The sequence below is a fragment of the Taudactylus pleione genome, unplaced genomic scaffold (assembly GCF_031769625.1).
Source record: "Taudactylus pleione unplaced genomic scaffold, aTauple2 ptg001027l, whole genome shotgun sequence".
NCBI lineage: Eukaryota > Metazoa > Chordata > Amphibia > Anura > Myobatrachidae > Taudactylus > Taudactylus pleione.
In genome coordinates this window covers 1,452,125-1,476,644 of record NW_028285428.1, presented here as the reverse complement: position 1 = coordinate 1,476,644, position 24,520 = coordinate 1,452,125, and the positions used below count along the sequence as shown (strand labels likewise).

General features: G+C 39.4%; 1 protein-coding gene across 4 annotated transcripts in view; it reads right to left on the bottom strand.

Moving 5' to 3' along the window:
- The window catches only part of TTN (titin), a 285,062-nt gene that overhangs the window by 156,351 nt on the left and 104,191 nt on the right, over nucleotides 1–24,520 (bottom strand). For 2 of the 4 annotated variants that reach the window (XM_088461211.1, XM_088461212.1), the window contains 29 exons: nucleotides 23,285–23,563; nucleotides 22,903–23,184; nucleotides 22,439–22,717; nucleotides 22,059–22,346; nucleotides 21,622–21,900; nucleotides 21,246–21,524; nucleotides 20,877–21,155; nucleotides 20,480–20,767; nucleotides 20,076–20,363; nucleotides 19,025–19,306; nucleotides 18,068–18,346; nucleotides 17,682–17,960; nucleotides 14,359–14,637; nucleotides 12,213–12,500; nucleotides 11,840–12,118; nucleotides 11,431–11,709; nucleotides 11,054–11,332; nucleotides 9,928–10,215; nucleotides 9,545–9,832; nucleotides 8,458–8,748; nucleotides 8,070–8,357; nucleotides 7,036–7,131; nucleotides 6,668–6,950; nucleotides 5,762–5,945; nucleotides 2,542–2,631; nucleotides 2,193–2,460; nucleotides 1,842–2,102; nucleotides 1,365–1,574; nucleotides 556–633 (listed from right to left, as the gene is read on the bottom strand). In XM_088461211.1, coding sequence (XP_088317337.1) covers nucleotides 556–633; nucleotides 1,365–1,574; nucleotides 1,842–2,102; nucleotides 2,193–2,460; nucleotides 2,542–2,631; nucleotides 5,762–5,945; nucleotides 6,668–6,950; nucleotides 7,036–7,131; nucleotides 8,070–8,357; nucleotides 8,458–8,748; nucleotides 9,545–9,832; nucleotides 9,928–10,215; nucleotides 11,054–11,332; nucleotides 11,431–11,709; nucleotides 11,840–12,118; nucleotides 12,213–12,500; nucleotides 14,359–14,637; nucleotides 17,682–17,960; nucleotides 18,068–18,346; nucleotides 19,025–19,306; nucleotides 20,076–20,363; nucleotides 20,480–20,767; nucleotides 20,877–21,155; nucleotides 21,246–21,524; nucleotides 21,622–21,900; nucleotides 22,059–22,346; nucleotides 22,439–22,717; nucleotides 22,903–23,184; nucleotides 23,285–23,563 — 7,410 coding nt within the window. The remainder of the gene's footprint in view (nucleotides 1–555; nucleotides 634–1,364; nucleotides 1,575–1,841; nucleotides 2,103–2,192; nucleotides 2,461–2,541; nucleotides 2,632–5,761; nucleotides 5,946–6,667; nucleotides 6,951–7,035; nucleotides 7,132–8,069; nucleotides 8,358–8,457; nucleotides 8,749–9,544; nucleotides 9,833–9,927; nucleotides 10,216–11,053; nucleotides 11,333–11,430; nucleotides 11,710–11,839; nucleotides 12,119–12,212; nucleotides 12,501–14,358; nucleotides 14,638–17,681; nucleotides 17,961–18,067; nucleotides 18,347–19,024; nucleotides 19,307–20,075; nucleotides 20,364–20,479; nucleotides 20,768–20,876; nucleotides 21,156–21,245; nucleotides 21,525–21,621; nucleotides 21,901–22,058; nucleotides 22,347–22,438; nucleotides 22,718–22,902; nucleotides 23,185–23,284; nucleotides 23,564–24,520) is intronic. The other 2 variants (XM_088461213.1, XM_088461216.1) reach the window with 2 other exon arrangements.

Sequence of the window (24,520 nt, the reverse complement as noted above, 5' to 3'; positions counted from 1 at the left end):
ATTCCTACACAAACAGGCATCTTCCGGACGATGAGACCTACATGAATAGTGAATACTGACTGAAGACACCGTCGTCCCAGGGAGGATGTATTTCTTCAGAGTTCCACATTGTGAGAAACCACCATATAGGTAAGGTGCATATGGAATAGAAAGGAATGTTCCCAGACTGACAAGAAATTGGTGGCGTGTCATGTTGGCCCACCCCATTTTCAGTAGCCACGCCCCTTTCATTGTTTGCCCATGCCCATTTTTTGCCACGCACCCAGGGCGCGCTAAACTTAATTTTCCTGTGTGTGGGGGGGGGGGCTCCAATCTTAAATTTGCCCTGGGCTCTGAAGACCCTAGTTATGTCACTGTGTCAAACCATTTGAAAAATGGAGGTTCACCAGAATTGCAGCTTAGTAAATCCCAGCCTTCATGTCTAAAGTAAAGGATGAAGGCACAGTGGCACACTAACGCACACTTTACCCTGTGTCATAGCAGAAATGTAATTAAACTCCTGCTGTTCTTACGCAAAGAAAATGGGCCATTTCTGGCAGTGTTTTATATACAAACCTTTGGTTGTCAGATACAGTTCAGCTGTGCTTGTGGCTTCACCTCTTGGTTCTAGACTGGCAATTACTGAATAAACTCCTGCATATTTGAAAAATAAATATGTATTATTAAACAATTTACAAGCAATATTTCTCATCTATACTACAGATATACAAAACAAAACGCTCTTAAATTTGCAGTGAGTGCTGCCATGAGGCACTGTAGATGCTTGTCTATTAAACGTGTGATTGTGCCACAACCTACTAAAGCTAGAAGAGTCAGAACTAAAAGTAAAGACAACTAAAACAAATCAGTTAATTTGACATCTTCTAACCCAGGGCACAGAGTGTAATGCACAATGTTGTGCCTGATTTCTTTTTTTAAAACTTTATTTTGTATTTATAGTATAGCAGATGATTTACTTCGCTTCATTTGTTGTATGCTACCAATAATTGCATTTAATGCATTTGTTGCATGGTTAAAACAGTATATGTTTGGAGTTAACATGTTCTCCATGTGTTTGTGGGAGGGTCCTCCGGATGCTCCAGTTTCCTCCCACATACTAAAAACATATTGGTAGGCTAATTGGCTTTTGACACATTAGAAACTAGTATGCATCTGCGTGTGTCTGGTATAGAATCCAAAATGTAAGATAGAGTTTAACGAAGACTGTTGTGAATGATTACAAATACTCTTTACAGTGCTGCGTAATATGATTGGCGCTATATAAAAAAATTATAAAAACAACAAATATAATAATATAAATATACTAAACAAAAACTAGTGTCACTGTAGTGTCTCCTGCTGCTCAGTAACAATGGAATATCTACCTTCATCTTCTGCTGTGACATTATGGATAGTCATATAATGCCAACGGCCTTCACTTCTGAAACTGTACTTGTCACTCTCTTGTAATTCCATTGTTCCTTTGTACCATGTGACCACAGCATCATCGAAAGACACTTCACATTCAAAGGTGGCAGATTCGTGTTCGCTCACAACAATGTTCTGAATTGTTTTTGTGAACTGAATTGCTTCGGCTGTACATATATGGAAAAAAAAGTATACATAAAATGATTGGTTTGTTGAAAATACTACTGTAGCAGGGTATTAAACTAAGGGGGAGATTTATCAAATCTTGGAGAGAGATAAAGTGGACAGAAACAAAGCACCAACCAAACAGCTTCTAACTGTTATTTCTCTAGCACAACCAGCAAAGTGGCAATTAGAAGCTGATTGGATGGCCCTTTATCTCTCCAAGATTTGATAAGTCTCCCCCTAAGATACATTGATATCTGAATACAAACCTTCAATAATAAGATCTGCAGTAGTTTCCAGGTTTTCATACTTGCAGGTATATTGTCCCTGGTCCTCTGTTCTTACATCTTGGATGGTAAGTTTGTGTATCTTCTCACTGACCTCGGTTTTGTACCTTCCTCGAGGTTCAATTTCTTTGCCATTTTTGTACCACTGGGATTTTACGTTTGGAATAGAGAACTCGCAAACCAGAGTGCTACTGTGTCCCTCTTTGATAGTGTTCTCCTCAATATGCTTTTCAACAAAAGGTTCTAAAAATAAACATAGACCAATCTTTTAATACACGGGACAAAAAAAAGTGCGCAACTAGAACTAGAGACTTATAGAGACAAAATAATTACCGATCACAGTTAATTTGGCACTAGCAATGTGTGGACCACACACTACACGGTAATTTCCTTGATCTTCCAGTTGACAGTTCCTTATTCTGAGAGAATGGCGATCTTCTTGGATACTGATTTCATACTTTTCGTTTGAATCTAATTTTACGGTTCCTTTGTACCAGGAGAGCTTGATTTCAGGGTAATTGATTTTGATCTCGCACTCAAAGACTGCCTCTTTCTTTGTCTGTATAATTTGATCTTGAATGTCCTTGACCAAATTAATGGGCTACAAAGAAATATAAATATATTGACCACTTCTTCCAAGATCACTGCCATGATTAATCATTAATAGAGAATTGATTCTTACCTCAACTTGCGTCATTCTTTGTTGGATAAAAGAGACAAGCTCATCAAAATCTTGCTCTTCGGTACGAGACTGCTCCCCAAATTCAAGTTCCTAGTAGAAAGTAAAAATAATGAAATATAACATATAAACATAATAATAATAACTAAGAACATGTAACATTTTAATTATATTATGACGCTTATCCAAAGTTTATCTGATTTTATTCATAATGACATTGAAAGTGTCAGTAAATATAAACCCCTGAAATACAATGTTTTCCTAGATAGTTTATTATTGCAGCGCGCTAATTAATTTTGCTGGATATCATTTTTTGCTCTTAGCAAGTTACATGTTAAATAACAGGTGTTATAAACACAACCTAATTTATTTATGTTTTTACTATTTTGTATCATATGTACTGTAGTCTTTCTCTGAATATATTTTATGTTGCCAATATGGCTTTAATCACGCTATTGATATGAAAGTTTTCAAGGCTACACATTTTTTTGAAGTGACCTGTTGGGCTGGATTCTGGATTGAATGCAGCCGTGGACTTCATTGCACCTTTTATCGCACTCGTGACTTTGACTTTATGCTAATGCAGCGACAAAGCCCTTTCCCTGGTGTACAACCGTGCATCCGAATGTGCAAAGACTGAGGTGCCCACTCACAGCGTCTATAGACGCTGCATCACTGTCTGGTGCATCTTTAGATGCATAATTGGCCGCACCATCAAAACTCGCAACAGCCCTGCGTGCGTTTTTTTAGCCAACCCCTTGTTACCTCCCGGTCAAAGCCCAAAAAATGCCCCATGCGCTGCCAACACAATTCTACAATGCATCCGAATGTGTACTGTGTCTCTGTACGAACACAATCAAGACACGTGCGGTACAACTCTTAGGCAGACGAAAAAACATGGCAATTTGCATATTGGTATAGCGTTCGACTCATAATCAGACCTGTTGTGTCTATAAAACACTGTTGCTTTTCGCTTTCCTTTTATCTCCATATTTACTGTATATATTTTTCCCCTAGCGGGGAAAGGTCTGTCCCAGGGAGGAGATAATCAAGCCCACTGCTGTCTTTCGCATTTGCAAAAACGGCACATGTTGTTTCCTGCAGCAATGCAGTATGGGAGAGAGCAGGAAGGGAATGTTTTATTCCTGCTTATCTCCCCTGAGGACGCACGTAACCTTGCTTCACTTATTTTGTTTAAATGGAGTTTGTACGCAGCCCCCATTGAAAGAAACCTATGGAGGCTGCAGCTTTGTTATTAGACATAAGAAAAAGCAGAGAAATCAGCGCTTTCTCCACACTTCAAAAGTGCCGGAGAAAAGCGTTTATTTTGTTTACTAAATGGATCGCTTAGTGACTAGCTGAATGTATATATAAGAGACAAATATTGCATAATTACTTAGTTATTACATTCTTATAATTAAAAATAAAGGGGCAAGAAACATCTGGCTTTTTAAACTACTGGAATAACTGATGAATCTGCCTCTTGCCTTTCATTTGCCTAAAGGAGAAGTGTCTACAGACGAGACACATACAAAATGAGATCTCTATAAAGACAATAACAATAAACAATTCTGGTAAAGATGACTAGTATGCAGACATAAGGGCACGTGTAGGTGCACACAATGGGGCTGATGCAGTTGTAAGTGAATCACTTGTACAGTACTCCAACCCCTCCCCACCCCCCCTGTATTTTCTCACATATGCTGAGTTTTGTGCAAATGGAGAAGGGGCTTCTTCTACATGGGTAGCATCTATGTCCAGTTTGTACTCAGAGTCGATAGATGGTGGGCCCAGGTGATACGTAGAAGGTGTGGCCAAATCTGATCAGAATGGCAACTCCCCCTCCCAAAAAATCTATGGAAACTACAATGCTACTATTTGTCCCCTTCAACAGTTGTCCTGGGTCCCCACTGGGCCCCTTGAACAAGCCCAGGTACTCAGGGATCTATTTACTAAGCTTTGGACAAAGAAAAATTGAATGGAGATAAAGTACCAACCAAACAGCTCCTAACTACCATGTTACAAGCTGTGTTTGAAAAATGACAGTTAGGAGTTGGTTGGTTGGTATTTTATCATCATCCACTTTATCTCTCTAAAAGGCTTAGTAAATAGACCCCTTCCTTCTTTTTGTCTCTATGGGTACCTACACCTGCCTTATACTAGGTGCAAAAGATACTTCACCTAACAGGTGTATATTTACTTACATAACAGTCTGAATAAGACACATTTTTGTGAATACGCCCTTCCTAAACCTAGCCAATGTAACTACACCCCTACACACCCCTGTCTGCCTCTCTGGAGGTAAGGGTAGTTACAATTGAAATGTATATGATTCAGCATTCTCATACTTGTGTGCGTCCATTTTCTCTGCATGCACAGTGTGGACAGACGCTACGCAAAAGGTGCACACTCAGTCCCAGTGTGACTCCAGCAGAGCAAATGCTATTTACATTTGTTTTGGGGTAAAAGTGTCCAGTAATTTACAGTGGGCATAGAATATATATTTGAAATTTGCTCTGTTGTGGTGCAAAATTCGGCATCTTCTTGTGGGGAGGGCTCAGCGAATTGGATGTTGCTTGATGAGTGCTAGCACTAGGTGAGAATCTAGTTGTGCACCAATGTGTGAAAACACAATTTTGTTTTATGGGATGAGATTATATAACTGGTATTTACTGTAAGGGGTTGCGAAGAGTTTGGGATGGAGTACAGTATTTAAGTGTGTTCCATATTTAATGGGGAGGATGGGGAAACTTATTTTTTTTAGAGGGAAAGCAAATTTCTAATTGCATTTCAACTAAAGTCATAAAAACATTCCAACACACTAAAGTGACAAATAAGTGACTCCATCCTGTGATTAATTTAAGGTATACGGTAAAACTGTAGAATACACAAAGAATGGAAAACCTGAGATACATGGTTGTAAAGTGTCAGTAGGTACTGTAGAACTTTGAGGTGTCAGAGATTCCTTACAGCATGTGGAAGAGTAGCTATGTATGCGTGAGGCTAAAATAGTTCAATTCAGCAAATGTAAATATTTTCCGGGTTATATCTTTTGTCATAAAATGGGAGATGGACTGTTGAAATACCACCACATGGTAACACTAGTAGATGGTTTGTGCAACTATACAGTGGTAATCAGCAAAGTCCAACTATACAGTGGTAACCAGCAAAGTCCAACTATACAGTGGTAGTCAGCAAAGTCCTGATGCAATCCTGGCCTTACCATTCTGCGGCTTTCCTCTTCTCTGCTAGCTTTCAGCAACTCAAAGGCTTGGAGAAGGCCACGGAAATCTGTAATGCCATACATACGGGCATATTTCTCATACTCCTTCGGATCAACATTTTTCAGGAGTTCCATGATATCAATAACTTTCTCTTCTTCTTCAGTCTTCTTCTTAGTTGGGGTCCTTAAGAAAAAAAAAAAAGTACAGTGTAATTTAACATATGGAATGATAAGATGTCTGGTCCTACATATCAATGTATGCAGCCATTATTTATATAATAAAATGGGAAGCGCAGTTGGCATAGTGACTGACAAGCATTACTATCTAGCAGCCGTGAGGTCATGAGTTTCATTCCTGACCAAGGACCTATCTGTGTGGAGTTTTTATGTTCTGCCTGTGTTTGAGTGGGTTTCCTCCGAGTGCTCCAATTTCCTCCCACACTCCAAAAACATAAAGATAGGTAAATTGGCGTCTGATAAAATAACACCCTAGTGTGTGTTTATGTGTGTGTGTGTATGTATGTGTGTGCATGTGTGTGTGTATGTGTGTGTGACCAGGTTCAAGGGAATATAGGATGTAAGTTCCACTGGGGCAGGGACTGATATAACTGACTGAAATATTCCTTGTAAAGTGCTGCACAATATGTGTGCACTATATAAATCATTGAAGTCCACCACAGTGACGAAACACGTAGAGAGTGCCCTTAAGGACATATGAAGCAGTGGCGTAATCTACCGCAGTGAATTCAGGAGATCCGCCACCTAGTGTGCTCCGGAGACCTGGATTCAACACTTTGTTGCATGTTTGTAACTATCTTCTTTGATGTATGTGAGCTTATTTGAATAGTAAAGTTAAGTTTGTGCACCCTCCGTTTGTTTTACATCTTTATATATATATACACTTACTTTTTAAGTTTCGCTTTAAGGTCACCCTCAAATATTTCTTGTTTCCTTTCCTCAACTGCCAGGTCTATGCTGCTCTCAATCTCGCCATGTTTGTTAAAGGCCACACATCTATACTGTCCAGAGTCAGTTTTGGTGACGTCTTTGATTTCCAGTTTAGCTTCATCTCCTTTCTGCTGAACAACAACGCGGCCGCCATGATTGATCTGTCTCCATTTGCCCTTCATCCACTTCACATTAGGAATTGGATCACCACCGACTTTGGCAATGAATGTTGCTGTGCCTTCTGCAGGAATAAAGAAATGTTACATACTGTACATTGATTCAGAGCAGTCAAATGAGTTGTGTTTTGCTGCTGGAGCAACACTTACTTTCTATAACCTTTATACTGGTGGGTTCAGAAACAAAGAAAAGTTTTCCTTCAATTGGCGCCTTCTTTGCTGGCGCTGCTGCTGCGGCTGCTTTTTCTAAACAAACAAAAAAAAAATTAATGCAAAATGAAAACAGAAAAGGACGTTAGTTACTTTTAATTTGAGTGCAAATGACAGTCAAAAATATTTTTGATTCTCATGTAGATAGGTTGGTATGTCAATACCAACTTTACTCCAAATAAAGCACATCTGTATGAGAAAAATGGCTTAACGGTAATTATGCAATACCCCACTCTTACACAATGGTGTGGATATCAGATACAAAGTCATCAATTCAGAGGGTGTTAAAATATGGAGTGTGCTACTCCACAGTCTCCATGATGCTCCTTTAGGGAAGCATCAGTACTTTACCAAGATGGCCACCATTTTCTGCGCATTTGTGGCACCATCTTGTCACTGTGTTAGAGTGCAACAGTGGGACACGGACAGCTCCACTGAGACCCTGCGATATATCCACAGTATACCTGCTATGACTACTTGCATATGCACCACCACCTACATACATCACCGGCTGGTGCTCTATATGTTCCATTCAAGCTCCGCTCCATCCAGATACTGAATGCATGTAACAGTGAGTACGGTTGTATAAACATACTACTACTCAATAAACCACACTACTGGTTAAGTCCTGGGCTGTTTGGTGACTTTGAGAATCCACTGGTGTATACTATTACTCTACTTATACCATTGCCAAATAGTACACACATATTCAACAAAGGGCACCTTACCGTGCCACATGTCTCAAACAAATGTCCTTCAGCTGTACATGCATTATTTCCACCATAATGACATAGAGAAGTGAATATCAATGATATGCAAACTGGGAATATGAGTTAAAAAAAATTAGCGTACTCTGTCAATTAATAAAAAAAACCTCATTATTTTGTCCATTGATTAGTAACACTAATTTTATTCACATAGCTTCTTCTGTAAGAGTGTAATCAGTGCTTTGTTTTATTCTGCTGTTTAAGTACCTTTGATTGTGACTTTAGAATTAGTGGATTCGCTTCCTGCGGCATTGGTTGCCTTGCACACGTACTCTCCTGCATCTGTTTTAGCAGCAGCTTTCAGATCAAGAGATGCGGTTCCTCTTACAAAGGTAACGCTGCAGGTGTTAGAAGACTTGATTTCACGCCCAGCCTTCAGCCACTGAATCCTGATGGGTTGCGATCCCTCTACGTGGCAACTGAGCTGCAAGCCCTCTCCTTCAGCAACAGCCACAGCTGACAGTGGCACGTCAAACACTGGTGGCTTTTTGGGCTCTGAGTAAGAAAAAAAACCCAGAAAAATAATCTCCAGTTCAAGTCACTGGACAATTTTCTAATGCAAGAACACAAATAGCTACAAAGGCTAAAAACCCACCTTTGATAAGTACTGATGAAGTACACAGGACACTTCCTGCATCATTTGACACCTTACAGGTATACAGGCCAGCATCTGACAGACTGGATTTTTTAACCTGAAGTATCACCACATTGTTCCTGAATGAGATTTCATTGTTTGCCGACTGCTGGATTTCCTGGTTGTTCTGGAACCATGAGACAACTAGGGGTTGTGAACCAGCAACGCGACCTTCCAGTTTAAATGTGTTGCCTTCCGTCTCTTCAACAGTCTCAGAAAGCTTCTTGGTGAAAGAAGGAGGCACTTTTCGTTCTGTCGAGAACAAACAATGATATAAGTCAGTATCCGCCAGGGTTGGACTGGCCTACCAAACCCCACTGAATGGAATATTTTAAAATAAATGAATGGTAATACCTCTGTGCATAGTTAAATGTTTCTAGTGTGTATAAAATGGTCTTAATATACAAAATAGACCAAAATTAGGAACATTTATCCTGTAAATGAGAGAGATGTTTGGCGCCTACATTTTTGCTTTAAAGGCTTGGGCCTGGGTGGCCTTTCCAGAAATCCGAGCCTACGCCTATCTTATTTATCAGTAGCAGATTAAGGGGTCTATTTACTAAGCAGTGTTAGGAGACAGAGTTAAAAGTGATAAGGTGCCAGCCAATCAGCTCCCAACTGCCATCTCACAGGCTGTGTTTGAAAAATGACAGTTGGGAGCTGATTGGCTGGTACCTTATCACTTTTCATTCTGTCTCCTAACACTGCTTAGTAAATAGACCCCTAAGACGTATGTGCGCGTCATCAACACCTCCCCCCCTCCCCTGTGTCCAGAGAGGCTGGGTGCTTCCCAGCAGCTCCTGAAACTTCCTCCCAGCATCACCGCTGCTGCAACACAGCCTGCGGACACCAAAGTGTCTCTGCTATGTTGGTGTCACCCCCTCGGATGGTGTCACCAATGCGGCCCGCACCCCCCTAGTGACGCCACTGGATATCGCCATTTCAATGATATTAATGAAGAGATAATTTAAATAAAGCAACGTGCTCAGCTGCTGAAACATGGAAAAGCTACATGCATTATCTATGTATAGTTTGCAGAAATTAGTACCTTGTACGCCGAGTTTCACTGTGCAAGAATCTTTCCCCACTTCATTGCTAGCAGAACATATGTATTGGCCAGAATCCCCCTTATCGGTTTTCAGAATTGTAAGCTTTGTTGTATTCTCCAGTTGGGAAACCTTGTAGTTTCCACCAGTTTTAATTTCTTTGTTTTCCTTTGTCCAAGTCAGTTTGATAGGCTGTGTTCCTGTCACATGACACTCAAACTCTGCAGGATCTCCTACAGGAACGTCCACCGGGGAAGGTTTCACGTCAAAGAATGGTGGATTTCTGCCCTCTAAAATGTGTCAAATTAGGAAACAGTACAGCATTAGCGATACTGAAAAGTAGCCAGTAAGTTTGGTAAAATATGAAAATAGACAACACACAAACCTGTAAGAATGAGTTTGGCATTAGAAGAGGCAGTGCCAACAAAATTGGTAGCCGTACAAGTGTACTGCCCGGCATGGTGTCTGTCAGTTTGCAAGATTTGTAGGGTAGCTGTTTTATCTATATATGATGTTTGAAAATTATAGTCATCTCTTAATAGTTTACCATCTTTATACCAAGAAACCTCAATAGGTTCTGACCCCACTATTTGACATTCAAATGACACCGGTAAGCCAACAGTTTCCTGTATGTCCTTCACTTTTCTTGCAAAGGAAGGTGGAAGGATACGTTCTGCAGAAAGACACGATGCAGTAAAGATTTTTGAATGGTTTCTGGTTACTTCATGATGCAAATAAAATTGCAGGAAGCTCTCAAAGTTACACAGAAGCAACAGCGTAATTACACTTCATATTCCTCCGCCACTTACCAGTTACCACACAGGTGTCCTTGGCAGTAAAAGATTAAATAATTGTTAAACTGCATACACACACAACGATTTTGTTACCAACAATTTTATGAACGATTTTATGAACGATTTTCTGTCAGATTATCTGTCAGATTTTTTAAAGTGTAATGAACGATTTTTTTGAACTACAAACGATTTTTGCATATTCCCTTAATGAAAATCGTTGAGTTGACAAGTCTGACTGAACTACAAACTACAAACGTGAACGCGCATGAACGATAATCGTTCATCGTTATTGTTTAACGATAATCGTTCAAAAAAATCGTTGTGTGTGTATGCAGCTTTATGGAGCGTACACACGGTCAGATTTGTCAGACTTGTCAGATTTGTCAGATGAACGACTGAACGATTAAACGATTTGAACGATTTGGACGATTTGACCAAAGTTTTGAACGATTTGAACGATTGAACGATTTTTGACTGCATTAAAATGAATGGAATCGTCCAAGTCTGACTGCAAACCCATCAGATGTCAGATATCGTTATCTGACAAACGGGAACGCGCATCGTTGATCGTCCATCGTTCAGGCATGTCAGATATGAACGATTTTTCATCAGATATGAACGACTGAACGATTTTAAAATCGTTATCGTCCATATCTGAAGAAAAAATCTGATCGTGTGTATGCACCATTAGTATTAATTAAAAAAGATCATCTTTACCTTTCACGGTTAGAAGTGCAGAAGAAGATGCCACGCCAACATGATTTTCAGCTTTACAAATATATTCTCCAGAATCCTGGAGCGCCATTTTACTGAATACAAGTGTAGCGACATTGTTTTTAAAGTGTATTTTGCAGGTATCGGTTGGTCGCAGTTTAGTATCACCTTTGAACCATGCGACTTTGATATCTGGTGTGCCTTGAATTTGGCATTGCAATGATGCAGCATCACCAGCGGAGACCTCCAGTGATTGTAATGGTGTAATGAAGTATGGCGGTTCTATGAGATAAGACAATGCAGTTATTGCATGTGCATACAATATACAGATAGTACATTTGAATACAAAAGTCAAATGTGAAACTATAGGTGTAACTTACCTAATACTGACACCTTCGCTTCGCAGGTGTCGTGCCCACTTGCGTTTTCCACACGGCAAGTGTATACACCTTCGTCATCATTTGTGCTGGTTGAATATTCCAGTAAGCAAGACGTGTCAGTTGTTGTTATGCTGCATCGTTCAGACTGAGACACCTCAATGCCATTCTTCTTCCATGTCACATTTATTGGTGGAGTTCCACTGTATGAACACTCAAGAATAATCGGTTTGCCTGTATCTATCTGATAATTGTTCAGCTTGTTCACAAATGCTGCAGGTTCTAAAGAAAATGACAATTATACAAAATGATGAGTGTTTATCAACCACACATATTGGAACTTTAATGCGTTTCTTTCTTTTTTTTTTTTAAACATCCAAAACAAAATTTTTATATTTTTTAATGGACAAACCTTGAACAAAGAGTTGAGTTGAACAGGAGTCCTTTCCGGCATCATTACTGACATGGCAAGAATAGTCACCACTTTGTAGGCCGCTGACATTATAAAGCTCTAGAACTGCCATTGTGTCTGTCAATGAAATGTTGCAAAAGCTTCCTGGCAAGATCTCGTCACTTCCTTTATGCCAAGATACCTTAAATGGAGGAGTTCCACGAATTACACTTGCAAAGGTAACTGTGTCCCCTGGAAGAGCGTCAACAGGGCCTGGCTTCTCAATGATGGATGGTGGCTCTAAAAAAACCAAAACATAGATACATTTTAACAGAATAGTCCAGATTGCAGACTTTATAATCAAAGGAATCCAGTAATGGCTTGAACAACTGACCTTTCACAGACAATACTGCACTGCATGCATCAGATCCAGCAACATTGGTAGCATGGCAAGAATATTTCCCAGCATCCGATTGTGCCAAATCACTCACTGTCAACAAGCAAGTGTTGTCTGTGAGGGCAGATTGGTACTTGTCCCCACTGATGATTTCCTTGTCGTTGAAAGACCAAGTAACGACAATGGGTGGTGATCCAGATACTTTACATTCCATGGAGGTTGTTGACCCAAGAAGCCCATGTGTTTCCTTCAGTTTTCTTGTGAATGATGGAGGTATGATTCGGTCTAAGAAATACAAACAGAAAAAATAAGTATGAAAGACAGAAGGAAGGGAAGATGTTATATTTATTATGCTGGTAATATCAACACATTGGTCACTGGGAAAATTACAAATCAAATGACAAGGTTTTGTTAATAATTAAACCAAATGACCATGGACAATTAACTTTCTCTCCCTATATCCCAGATACCAAAATTCAGAAGATAACTTCAAATGGGTAGGACATCTTTCTTTGGCCCTGCATAAAATAACAGTCTTTATTTTGGTGCTTAAGCTACTATAATATAGGCGCATAAATTGCTCTATAGTGTTCATATGCTTGTCTCGTGTATCATGTATATAATTTTTAATTATATTAATTATAAATATTTATTTATTGTATAATTTATTATTTAAATTGAATTAATCATCTTTATTAAGTATATTATTTTTTCATTATTTCCATGTTACTTGTATACATGCTCCTAGATAATGATAAATGGGGGAGATGTGTCAAATCATCTTAACAGAATATGTTTAGAAGTTGTTCATAACTCTAAGTACTGAGAACAATGATAGTCAAAATAATCCTGATAAACTCTACAGTTAACATGGAGTATAAGTGAGGTTCTTAGTACATGTTTGGACAAAGATGTTTGCCCATCCACCACTTCAAGGTGAACACCATCAGATGGGTCCCTAACATCCCTAATACTAACACACTATGTCAATTTATCCAGGACTTACCTATAATAGTGCCCATTTTAATATGTAGACAGCAATGTAGGAACCAGTGCTGCTTAAAACAGCTAAGGGTAGATGGGAGGGGTGCTAATACCAAGCAGAAGGATTCTCAGCTTTCAAGTGTACAATATATGCACATATATAGAGGAAAGGGGGAGGAGGCATGGACTGCACACCCTAATTCTAAACATACAGTAATACAAGGTGCTACCATGCTGAGACTTGTAGTTGCTCATAGCAACCAGATTCTAGCTATCATTTTATTTGTGCTTGATAAATGAGAGCTAGAAGCTGATTTGGCTGCTATGGAGAACTTCTACACTTGTCCACTTCAAAAGATACTATACCACTCCCCCATAATCGTTAGCCATAGCATGCTGTCTTTAAAATATAAAAGGTAGAATATTATTACAGAAATGTCATATTGGAGTCTTAATTGCTAAATGCCCAGTTACCATTTAGAGTACTTACATAGGTTGACTATTAGTCAGCTTTACAATTCCTGTTGTAGCCAATTCAGTTCTTGGATTTTCCATTACTCTAGTCTACAATGCCCACATTTTTATATTGAAATCTTATTGATAAAATCTTATTTTTTGCAAGTGGTGACTGTTAAACAAAAAAATGCAGGCCTACAATCCCAATGACAGCTCTAGGTACTATGGGCCTGCTGTCTTTGGATACAGTAGTGATGCTAAAATATGGTAATGTCGCAAAAGGCATCTTGGGTAAATAGATGCCTCCCATCGGCTTTTGTGATCCGCTGCTGCATCTGAGGAAGAAGCCATCAGATCACTTGCGGGAACCATCTGAGTGACCCTCAAGTTACTCAGGATGGCCGGTATTTTCAAGAACCAGGGCCAGTGAAGCTGCATCGGAAGAAGTAGACACTGGCCTCGGCATGCCCAGGAAATTTGGCCTCACGTCCCTGTTTTCTGGGATGCTGGCCATAGCTGCCCTTTCCCTGCCCCCATACTGCATTTTAGGGGGCACTGCGACCATCATCGCAGACACCGATCGGCACATATGCAGTACAGATCCTGCACATGCACCGATCGGTCACCATTACCTGAATCAGGCCTTATTTTGAAAATATAATGGTAAGGAAGTGGTTGTATAAAAGCACACCAGGAAACCAACCTGAGATGTCAACAGTGGCTGTACAGCTGCTCTTGCCAACGTTATTCTTCACCTCAAACACATATTCTCCACTGTCTGCTTTACCAGTGGATAGTATTTTCAGGATAGCAACTTTGCCAAAGAAGCTAATTTTGTATTTCTCATCGCTTGTCAGCTCTGTTCCATCTTTAAACCAAGTGGTTGTCAACTCAGGTGTTCCACCAACAGTGCACTCCAGAGTGCAAGAATCTCCTGCAGTGACTTTGGTTGGTTGGGGTTTTTCAACAATTATTGCTGGTTCTATAATAGAAAAGTCATCAAATAATAATATTAGGAAACAAAACATAGTATCAGCTGCAGTTGGATACTGCTTATAGAAACATAGAAACATAGAATTTGATGGCAGATAAGAACCACTTGGCCCATCCAGTCTGCCCCATTTTTAAACATATTGTTACCTCAACCCTTATTGATCCTTACTTCATCTGAAAGATATCCTTATGTCTATCCCATACATGTTTAAATTGCTCTACTGTCTTAGCCTCTACCACCTCTGATGGGAGGCTATTCCACTTGTCCACTACCCTTTCTGTGAAATAATTGTTCCTCAAATTTCCCCTGAACCTACCATCCTCCAGTTTCAGAACTTGTTCTAATACTTCTCTTTCTTTGATGAATGTCTCCTTCCTTTATCTTGTTAAAACCCTTTATATATGTGAACGTTTCTATCATGTCCCTCTTTACCATTCTCTGCTCCAAACTATACATATTAAGATCTGTTAGTCTTTCCTGGTCCGTTTTGTGGTGTAGACCTTGCACCATTTTAGTTGCCCTTCTTTGTACAGTCTCTAATGTATTAATATCCTTCTGGAGATATGGCCTCCAGAACTGAACACAGTATTCGAGATGAGGACATACCAATGACCTATACAGTGGTATTATCACTTCTTTCTTCTGCTACTGATTCCTCTCCCTATGCAACCAAGCATCTGACTTGCCTTCATTATTGCTTTGTTACAATGTTTGCTTGCCTTTAAGTCATCTGAAATAGTGACTCCTAGATCCCTTTCCAGTATAGTGCCATTAATACTATATTTAGCCTTTGGATTTTTGAGACCCAAGTGCATGATCTTGCAATTTTTGGCATTAAACTGTAGTTGCCATGTTCTTGATCATTCCTCTAGTCTACCTAGATCATCAATCATTTGTTTTACCCCTCCTGGTGTGTCTACCCTGTTGCATACCTTTGTGCTATCTACAAAATGGCATAGTTTCCCTTCAATACCATTTACAATGTCACAAATAAAGATATTAAAAAGCACTGGTCCAAGTACAGATCTCTGAGGTACTCCACTGGTAACATTTCCCTCTTGAGACTGCACTCCATTTACTACAACTCTCTGTTTCCTATCCTGTAGCCATGATCTTATCCATTCAACTATCTTTGTATCCAATCCCATGCTTTCCAGTTTATTTAACGGTCTGCAATATGGAACAGTGTCAAGAGCCTTACTAAAGTCTATATAAGCTATATCTATGAGCCCTTCCTTTTTCTATTTCCTTAGCCACCCAGTCAAAAAAGTCAATAAGATTTGTTTGACATGATCTCCTCCCAGTAAATCCATGCGGTTTGGGATCCTGCAAATTGCTGGATTTGGGATAATCTACAACTCTTTCTTTTAAGAGTGTTTCCATCAATTTCCCTACTACTGATGTAAGGCTCACTGGTCAGTAGTTGCTTGCCTCTTCCTTGCTCCACTTTTGTGCAGTGGGACAATGTTTGCTTTTTTCCAGTCCTCTGGAATTACTCCAGCAGCTATCGACTGGTTGAATAATTCTGTTAATGGTGTTACCAGCACCCCTTTAAGCTCTTTTAGTATCCTTGGATGTAACCCATCTGGCCCCATTGATATATCCACTTTCAGTTCTGTTAGGATCTTCGCCTCTGTAAATGTGCATGTTCTTACCTCATTTTTCTGATTACACCTGCAACTTAACTGTGGTCCCTTGCTCTCTCCTCACTTATGTATTACTCCTACAAGTATAGTGTATATATATATATATATATATATATATATATACAGTGGTCAAAGTGGGGCGGTATGACATACCACCACTTCCCGGCCCCAGTTCATTTTAGCCGCAGAAGAGAATGTACCAGCGTTGGAATCCAGTATGGGATCCCAGTGCTGGGACAGCGGCAGCAGTATGTATAGATTTGTCCCGCAGGGGACACATCTCGACCGGCGGAGGTGCTGGCAAGTAGCCGGGACAGAGCATCAGGTCCCAGCTGCACTGTAAAGTAAGCAGCATGCATTGGCCGCCAGCCAATCGCAGGGCTCGCTGGCCGCCAGCCATTCACAGGGCTCGCTGGCCGCCAGCCAATGAGAAGCTGCCAAGTGGAAACTTCTCATTGGCTCACAGTGGTGCCAGATTAAACTGCAGTGCACTACTGCAGCAACCAAGAAGACCCTATGCTCCTGGCGGCACCATTCCAGCAGAGCATGACAGGTCAGAGGCAATTAGAGAGAGGGGAGGGTGTGAGAGAAGGAATAGAGAGAGGGGCAGACAGATGGAAGCTGGCAGTTAGTATTGTGGATGGTGAAAAAGAGAGGGAATCAGTTAGTGAGAAGGGCAAGGTGTGAGAGAGGGGAGCAGACAGGAAGAAGTGTGGGGTGAGAAGTACAATGGGGTGATATGGAAGCAGGGGCTGAAGGGGGGGATTCAATCTCCATACCCCCATACTCCATATCTACATGCCCCCACCTCTAAATTCCCACTTTGAGCACTGTATGTATATATATATATATATATATATATATAAAACTAATAGGATGAATGAAGAAACAAATTAATAAATGGATGAACGGATGGGTGTTAAATGATAATAGGAAGGAAATGATTGATAGGCACTATATACACAGTTACTTAATTCACAAAATTAAATAGTGAGTAATGAGTAAATACTTTTGAGATCTAGCGGTATATTTACTAAAGTGCAGGTTTTTAGAAGTACAGATGTTGCCCATAGCAACCAGATTCTAGCTATTATCTTTTAGAAGTGCTAGATAAATGATAGGAAGAATCTGATTGGTTGCTACGGGCAACATCTCCACTTTTTAAAAACCTGCACTTTAGTAAATATACCCCCTATTCTTTAGCAATAAATCCTATCCCAAATATGCCCAGTAAGAAAAATTGTGCTAGTAGGAGTTCCAAACCAATTTATGTTAACATAATAGATATAATATTATAATATGAGAAGACTTTGAGAAGGTAGACTCCTCCGTAGGAATGCATGCGTTAAAGAAAAGTACAAATGTCCTTTACTAAAGGCTACTAACCTAAAACTGAAAAGCTGGCAAAGCATTCCTGTGTTCCAGCCTCGTTTTTGATCTGGCATGTGTATTTTCCTGTATTCTGTGGCCCAGTGGTCATAAAAGTAAGGGCAGCAATGTTGTCTACAAATGAAAAGCTGATGTTTTCACTTTCTCTCACTACTTCTTTGTCTTTCAGCCACAAAACGGTGATCGGTTGAGTGCCTTCAACTACAGCTTGGAGCTTAGCTGACTCCCCGACCACAGAGGTAATGTTCTCTAGCTTCTGGACAAATCTTGGAGGTTCTACAGAAGAAGATACTTGATGAAGATTCTAATACAGAAGTAACAATATGACAAATGATTTGCATTGGTGTAGTTTAACTAGAATAAAATGTTAGGAGTTTACTAACCTTTCAGCTTAATAGAACATAAGCAGGTGTCACTTCCAACCTCGTTGGCTGCTTTGCATTGATATTCACCAATGTCGCCAGCATCTACTTTAAGAATGTGAATGGAGGCCAGGTAATTATCTGTAATGAGCTTGAATTTCTTGCTGCTTTTAATCTCCCTTCGGTCTTTAAACCAAGTCACTTCAAATGGAACAGTGCCTTTCAACTCACATTTAAGAGTCACGTCAAGTCCTTTTATTGTCAGCACAGGTTCTGGTTTCGTGATGAAAACTGGGGCTTCTATAACATCAGAGAAATTGTATTTTATGTTTATTTGCATAATGCAGAAAGGTTATAGCACAGAAAGAGGAGTGATCAGCCTTCACTGAAGCAGTGATTTTCAATGGGGTCAGGCAAGGATCTACAGCTTCAAAAAATGGTTTCCAAATTTGTCCAGAGGACCATTCAGTCATATTTCTTTAGAAAATGATTTGCAAAACTTTCATATCACAATTTGTCTTCTACTTATTTAATCATGCTGGAAGTGAGGGAGTTGTAATTCAGCAACAAAGATGATCCATTAAATGATTTGAAAAATTTAAATCAGGAACTGAAAAATATGATTATTGTTATAAGTGTTAAAGACATATTTTTTCCAGGCCAACTTTGTTGAAGAGGTATTGGCTCCAATGACCATCTGGCCACAGGACCTTCAGTAGTTTAGGTGTTTACCGGAACCTTTTTTTCTTAGTATTGGTACCTTTTTTTATAGAAAAAAGCAATGGGGCTTGGCTGCACATGATTGGCAGATCCATGCACCCAGATGCCCCCCTCTTGGTGCCCGCAACATTATAACATGCAAAATGTGTACTGCAAAATGCTGCCCCAATTTGCAGTGAAACAATCACAGAACTGCACTCTCAACTCAAACCTATCTCTTTTTTTGCACAATGCAATAAATAAATCTGTTATCTTTACCTTTCACTTTTAGTGAAGCACTGCAACTGGCGCTACCAGCATCATTGTGAGCTTCACAAGTGTAGTCTCCACTGTCTTCGATGGTGGAATTAGTTATCTCCAGCACTGCCACTGAGTCGACAAAGGACATTGCATATTTGCCACCATGTTGAATCTCAGCATCATTTTTGAACCATACGACTCTTATTTCTGGTGATCCACTGATTTTGCATTCAAACCTGTCAGAATCTCCATGTTTAATGACCTTTGCAGACTCCAACTTCTTCACAAACCGTGGCGGTTCTTATGAAAAAAAAAAAATACTAAGAGGTTAACAATCTACAATAAACACATGAATAAATCTCAAAAATAAGCAAAAGTGTAGATCGCCCAGTGCCTCACCAACCCCCTGAGCGGCACTCATACTGTCATAAAGATGCGACCCAGGAAGTTGGTGAGTGGTAGCCATTACTGGGTAACTAGGGTGCTGCTTGGAGCATCCTAAGGATGCTCTTAGCAGCAGTACAGATCCCACGGCACTGTGGGAAACATCAAGATGTCTCTCCTTGCACAGTGTAGGAGCTGGGATATGAAGCAGGTTGCAGTGGCAGGTGACCATGGCCTGTTCCATCCCCAGGGCATCCCATTGCAATGCCACCAGCCGCACTGACCTTCTACGACCCTGGAGGAGGCCGTTATGTTGGTTAAACCAGTATCCTTGAAAATGCAGCCTATGAATTTGCTAGACGCAAGTGACATTGCTGACGCATCCCACCAATAATTCACTCCAATCTGTCTGATTGGTAACTGCACTTTTGCACCATACTAGTAAATTAACCCCTATAGTTGATGTGTTTCATCCACTTTGAATAACTGATGGGAAATGAACTGACTACACTGACACATGATCATCAACATCTTTCAATGCTAATTTACGTTTATTTCTTTTTTTAAAAACAATCCCTATGAAAGTCTACCAAGGCTTAACACATCTTATGCAAATATAATAAATTAAATATAATCAGGATTTTAGTAAGTAGGCACAAGGTATACTGGTATGTTATAACTCTACCTTGCACATCAAGGGAGGCGGTGCAAGAGTCTTTTCCAACTTCGTTGCTGGCATAGCATGTGTAAATGCCAGCATCGACCTTGCTGACTTTCAAGATCTTCAAATGAGGTCTGTTTTCTGTAAAAGTGATCTTGTAGTTACCACCAGGGCGGATTTCTCGGTTGTCTTTTGCCCAGGAAACTTTGATTGGCTGTGCTCCAGTAACGTGGCACTCAAAATTGGCTGATTCGCCAAGAGGAACATTAGTAGATTCAGGTTTTATGTCAAATACTGGAGGTGATTTGGGTTCTGGAAGTAAAAGACAATTATGATTATGTTCACAGGTTGCTGGAACACGCCTGGAAACGCTACTTTGCTCTTATAAAAGAATAAGGTAGAAGAAGATTATATGTGATTCAACAAACCTGTGAGGGTAAGTTTAGCACTGGAAGATGCTGAACCAATAGGATTTAAAGCTGTGCAAGAATACTGACCAAGGTGGTCAACGCTAGTGCTTAAAATATGAAGAGTTGCAACGTTGTCTATAAATGATGTTTGCACGTTATTGTCATCTCTCAAAAGAACACCATCTTTAAACCAAGAGACCTCAATTGGCTCAGAACCATTTATTCGGCAGTCAAAAGTAACAGGTAAGCCAATAGTTTCCTGAACATCCTTAACTTTCCTTGCAAATGAGGGTGCCACTTTACGGTCTGCAAAAAAATACGTTTTAACATCATAAGAGCTTTGTAAACCCCAAGCAGATTATTTTTCCATCGAACTTTAAACACAGAAAAGATTTTTTAAGTAAGTTAATTTCACCTTGTATAATGAAAAGAGCACTGGAAGAGGCAGATCCAACACTGTTTTCTGCTTTGCAGATATATTCACCACTATCTGCCTTGTCCACCTTGCTGAAAACTAAGGTAGCTACATTGTTCTTAAACTGCATTTTGTAAGCAGGAGTTGACCTCAGCTTGGTGTCTCCCTTATACCAAGAGACTTTTATTTCCGGTGTTCCTCCCACTTGGCATTGTAAAGACGTAGACTCTCCAATGGTAACCTCCACTGGCTCCAATGGGGCAATGAAATAGGGCAGTTCTAAAGAACAAACAACGGTTATAGGAACCACTAATGCAGAAGTAAGCAACAGATGTTTACAATTCTAATGCTCACTAACTAGGTACAAACCTAGGATTGATAATAGGGCACCACACGTATCCTGGCCAGCCTCATTTGCCACTTGGCATGTGTATTCACCATCATCCTCCTGTGTGGTGCTGAATATTTCTAATAGGCAAGACTTTTCTGTGGTGGTTATACTACACCTTTCAGACTGGTGTATCTCCCTGCCATTCTTTTTCCATGTAACCACAATAGTGGGAGAGCCTACATAAGTGCATTCCAAAGTGATAGATTTCCCTGATTCAACACTACAGTCATTCAATTTCTTCACGAATGTCGCTGGTGCTATTGAAGAGTGGTAAAGAAAATAAGAATGAGTAAGTGTTATACTGTATTGCAGGTGTTGCGTTCAACGATTGGCAAAATGCTTAATGCAACTAACCTTTTACAAGGAGGTGTGTTGTACATGAGTCTTTGCCAGCATCATTGCTTATTAAGCAAGTATAATCTCCACTTTGTACACTGTCTACATTGTACAGCTCCAGTGCAGCAAATGAATTTTGCAAAGAGATATTACAATTAGGTCCTGGTACCAGTTCACTGCTCCCTCTAAACCAGTTAACTTTATATGGTGGTGTTCCTTTAATTACACTGGTAAAGGTAACACTTGAACCCGGGAGCACTTCCTGTGGCTCAGGTTTTCTCACAAAAGAAGGTGGTTCTAGAGATAGAGTAATAATAAAATAATGATTATGAGTATTACGCTGAGAACTTATAAGTATAAGACAAAGAATGTTCTAAGATGATGCACAAAAACTGGCATCCAAAAACAGGTTTAAAGAATCTCAGTCAATGAGTACAATATTTTTTTTTACCAACCTTGAACAGTCAAGGATGCACTGCACTCATCAGTTCCTGCCACATTAGACGCATGACATGTATAGTTTCCAACATCTGCAGCTCCTAATAAGTTCACTGTCAAGGCATAAATGCTGTCTGAAAAGGTGATTTCATATTTGCCACTACTAAAAATTTGGTTCCCATTTTGATACCAAGAGACAGAAATAGGGAGAGAACCAGACACTTTGCACTCCAAACGTGTAGAAGATCCCAGTACACTGTTGGTATCTTTGAGTTTTCTGGTGAAAGATGGTGGGATAACACGATCTGTGGGAGGATAGTGTGTTATGAGTGAAACAAGTATGTGTGAAAAGAATATATATTAGAAAATTGTATTTGCAAAATATGACCACACTAACCAAGAACATCAACCGAGACAGTACAGCTGTTTTCACCAACATCGTTCATGACTTCAAATGTGTATGCCCCGCTGTCTCCCTTGTCAGCAGAGTTAATCTTAAGTGTAGATCTCTTGTGTGAGAAACTAATTGAGTACTTTTGGTCACTGCGTATCTCCTTGGCATTTTTATACCACTTAGTGATTAGCTCAGGTGATCCAGAAACTGTACATTCAAGAGTAAAGGTATCACCAGCCGTAACTCTCATTGGCTCGGGCTTCTCTACAATTCTTGCAGGTTCTGAAACAAAATTACAAATACCCTCTTTAAAAAGATAGAGAACACCCCGTACAATTTAGTTTAAGATTAGATAACTGTCCAAAGATCTAAGTTAGAAGTTTTAGAAACAGTATGTATACTGTACAGGAAATCTTAATTTAATGAAGCCTCCAAAGAAACAATTAGTATCTGTCAATATTACCAACCTATTAAAGAAAGGATGGCAGCACATTCTCGTGCTCCCACTTCATTGGTGGCTTGGCATGTGTATTTTCCTGAACTTGAAGATTGAGTGCTGGCAATTTGCAAGGAGGCAACATTGCCTGAATAAGATATTCTGACATTTTCACTTTCTCTAACAATATCTCCTTTGTCTTTCAGCCATGTGATTGAAATGGGCTGGGAACCCTCGGTGACTGCTTGCAACTCTGTCATTTCCCCGATAAGGCATGAGACATCACTGAGTTTTTTCACAAAGCGTGGTGGTTCTATTGAAGAAAACAATTGCTCGTGATTCATAGAATTTACTTTTGTGGAAGAATAAAGGTCAAACTTATAAAGAAAAGATAACACATAGGGTCTACCAACCTTTGAACTTGATAGCACAGACACAGTTATCGCTTCCGACTTCATTGATGGCCTTGCACTGATATTCCCCTATGTCAGCTGCCTCCACATTAAGAACATGGATGCTAGCCAGAGTATCCTTGGAGGTTACCTTGAATTTTTTACTGCTTCGAATTTGTCGCCTATCTTTGAACCATGCGACTTCAAATGGTGGAGTTCCCAAAAGTTCACATTCAAAACTGACATCAACACCTTTCACCACCTCCACTGGGCTAGGCTTTCTAACAAAAACAGGGGGTTCTACAAATAGAAACAAAATATTTTTTTTCTAAAGAATAGGACTTACTTTCTATGGTGCGAAATAACAAAGAAAATGCTCAAGATTGCTATCAAGATTTGTTAATACATGGTCCTTTTAGACTGCATTTAAAGAAGTAGAGCTTTCACATTAATAATTACCTAACAATGGAATTACAATTTGTGTAAAAAGATTAAATATAAAATAAAAAAATAAATATGTAACATTATGAGGAAGATATTAAAAGAGATTTGTTAGTACTTTGTAAAACTGTTGGAACCCAGGCCTAAAAAACACATTATACATTCATAGGGGGGTATTCAATCAACTAATTGCCACCCCAGACATATTCAATTAGCGGGGATTACCCAGAGTGCCCAGAGTGCAAGTTGGACTGAACCTCGCAGGTCATGGAGGTGCGAGGTAAAGTACGCAGAAAAACACCAAAACGGGCTCACGCACTGCGCAAAAACACATTGATTCAGCAGTTTATGTGGCACAGGAAAAAGGCTATTTAATTGAATACCCCCTATTGAGCGAGTAATGTGTTAAAATAATATGTACCATTTGTTAATTCCTATTTATTTTACATTATATCAAATTATACCATAGGTAGTCAGAAAATAAACATTATGCGCAATGTTTACCATTCTCAAAATTACTTTATATTATAAATATATTGATTGAGATTAAATTATTTTATTATTGTTATTTGGCACAATAATTTATTTGAATGTGCATTAATAAATGTATATTTATAATTGTAATTTATTTGTTCAATAATAAAATAATGTATTGTATAAATAAATATATTAAATTGCACAAGTCCATATTTAGGGATCTTTAGAGTGATTCTGAAATGGTATAAGGTGCTATAGTCTTTTTTTACTATTTTTTTTTCAAATAAATCTAAATATTTCTAGCTAATTTGAGCTTGATGGTAATGATTATCAAACTTT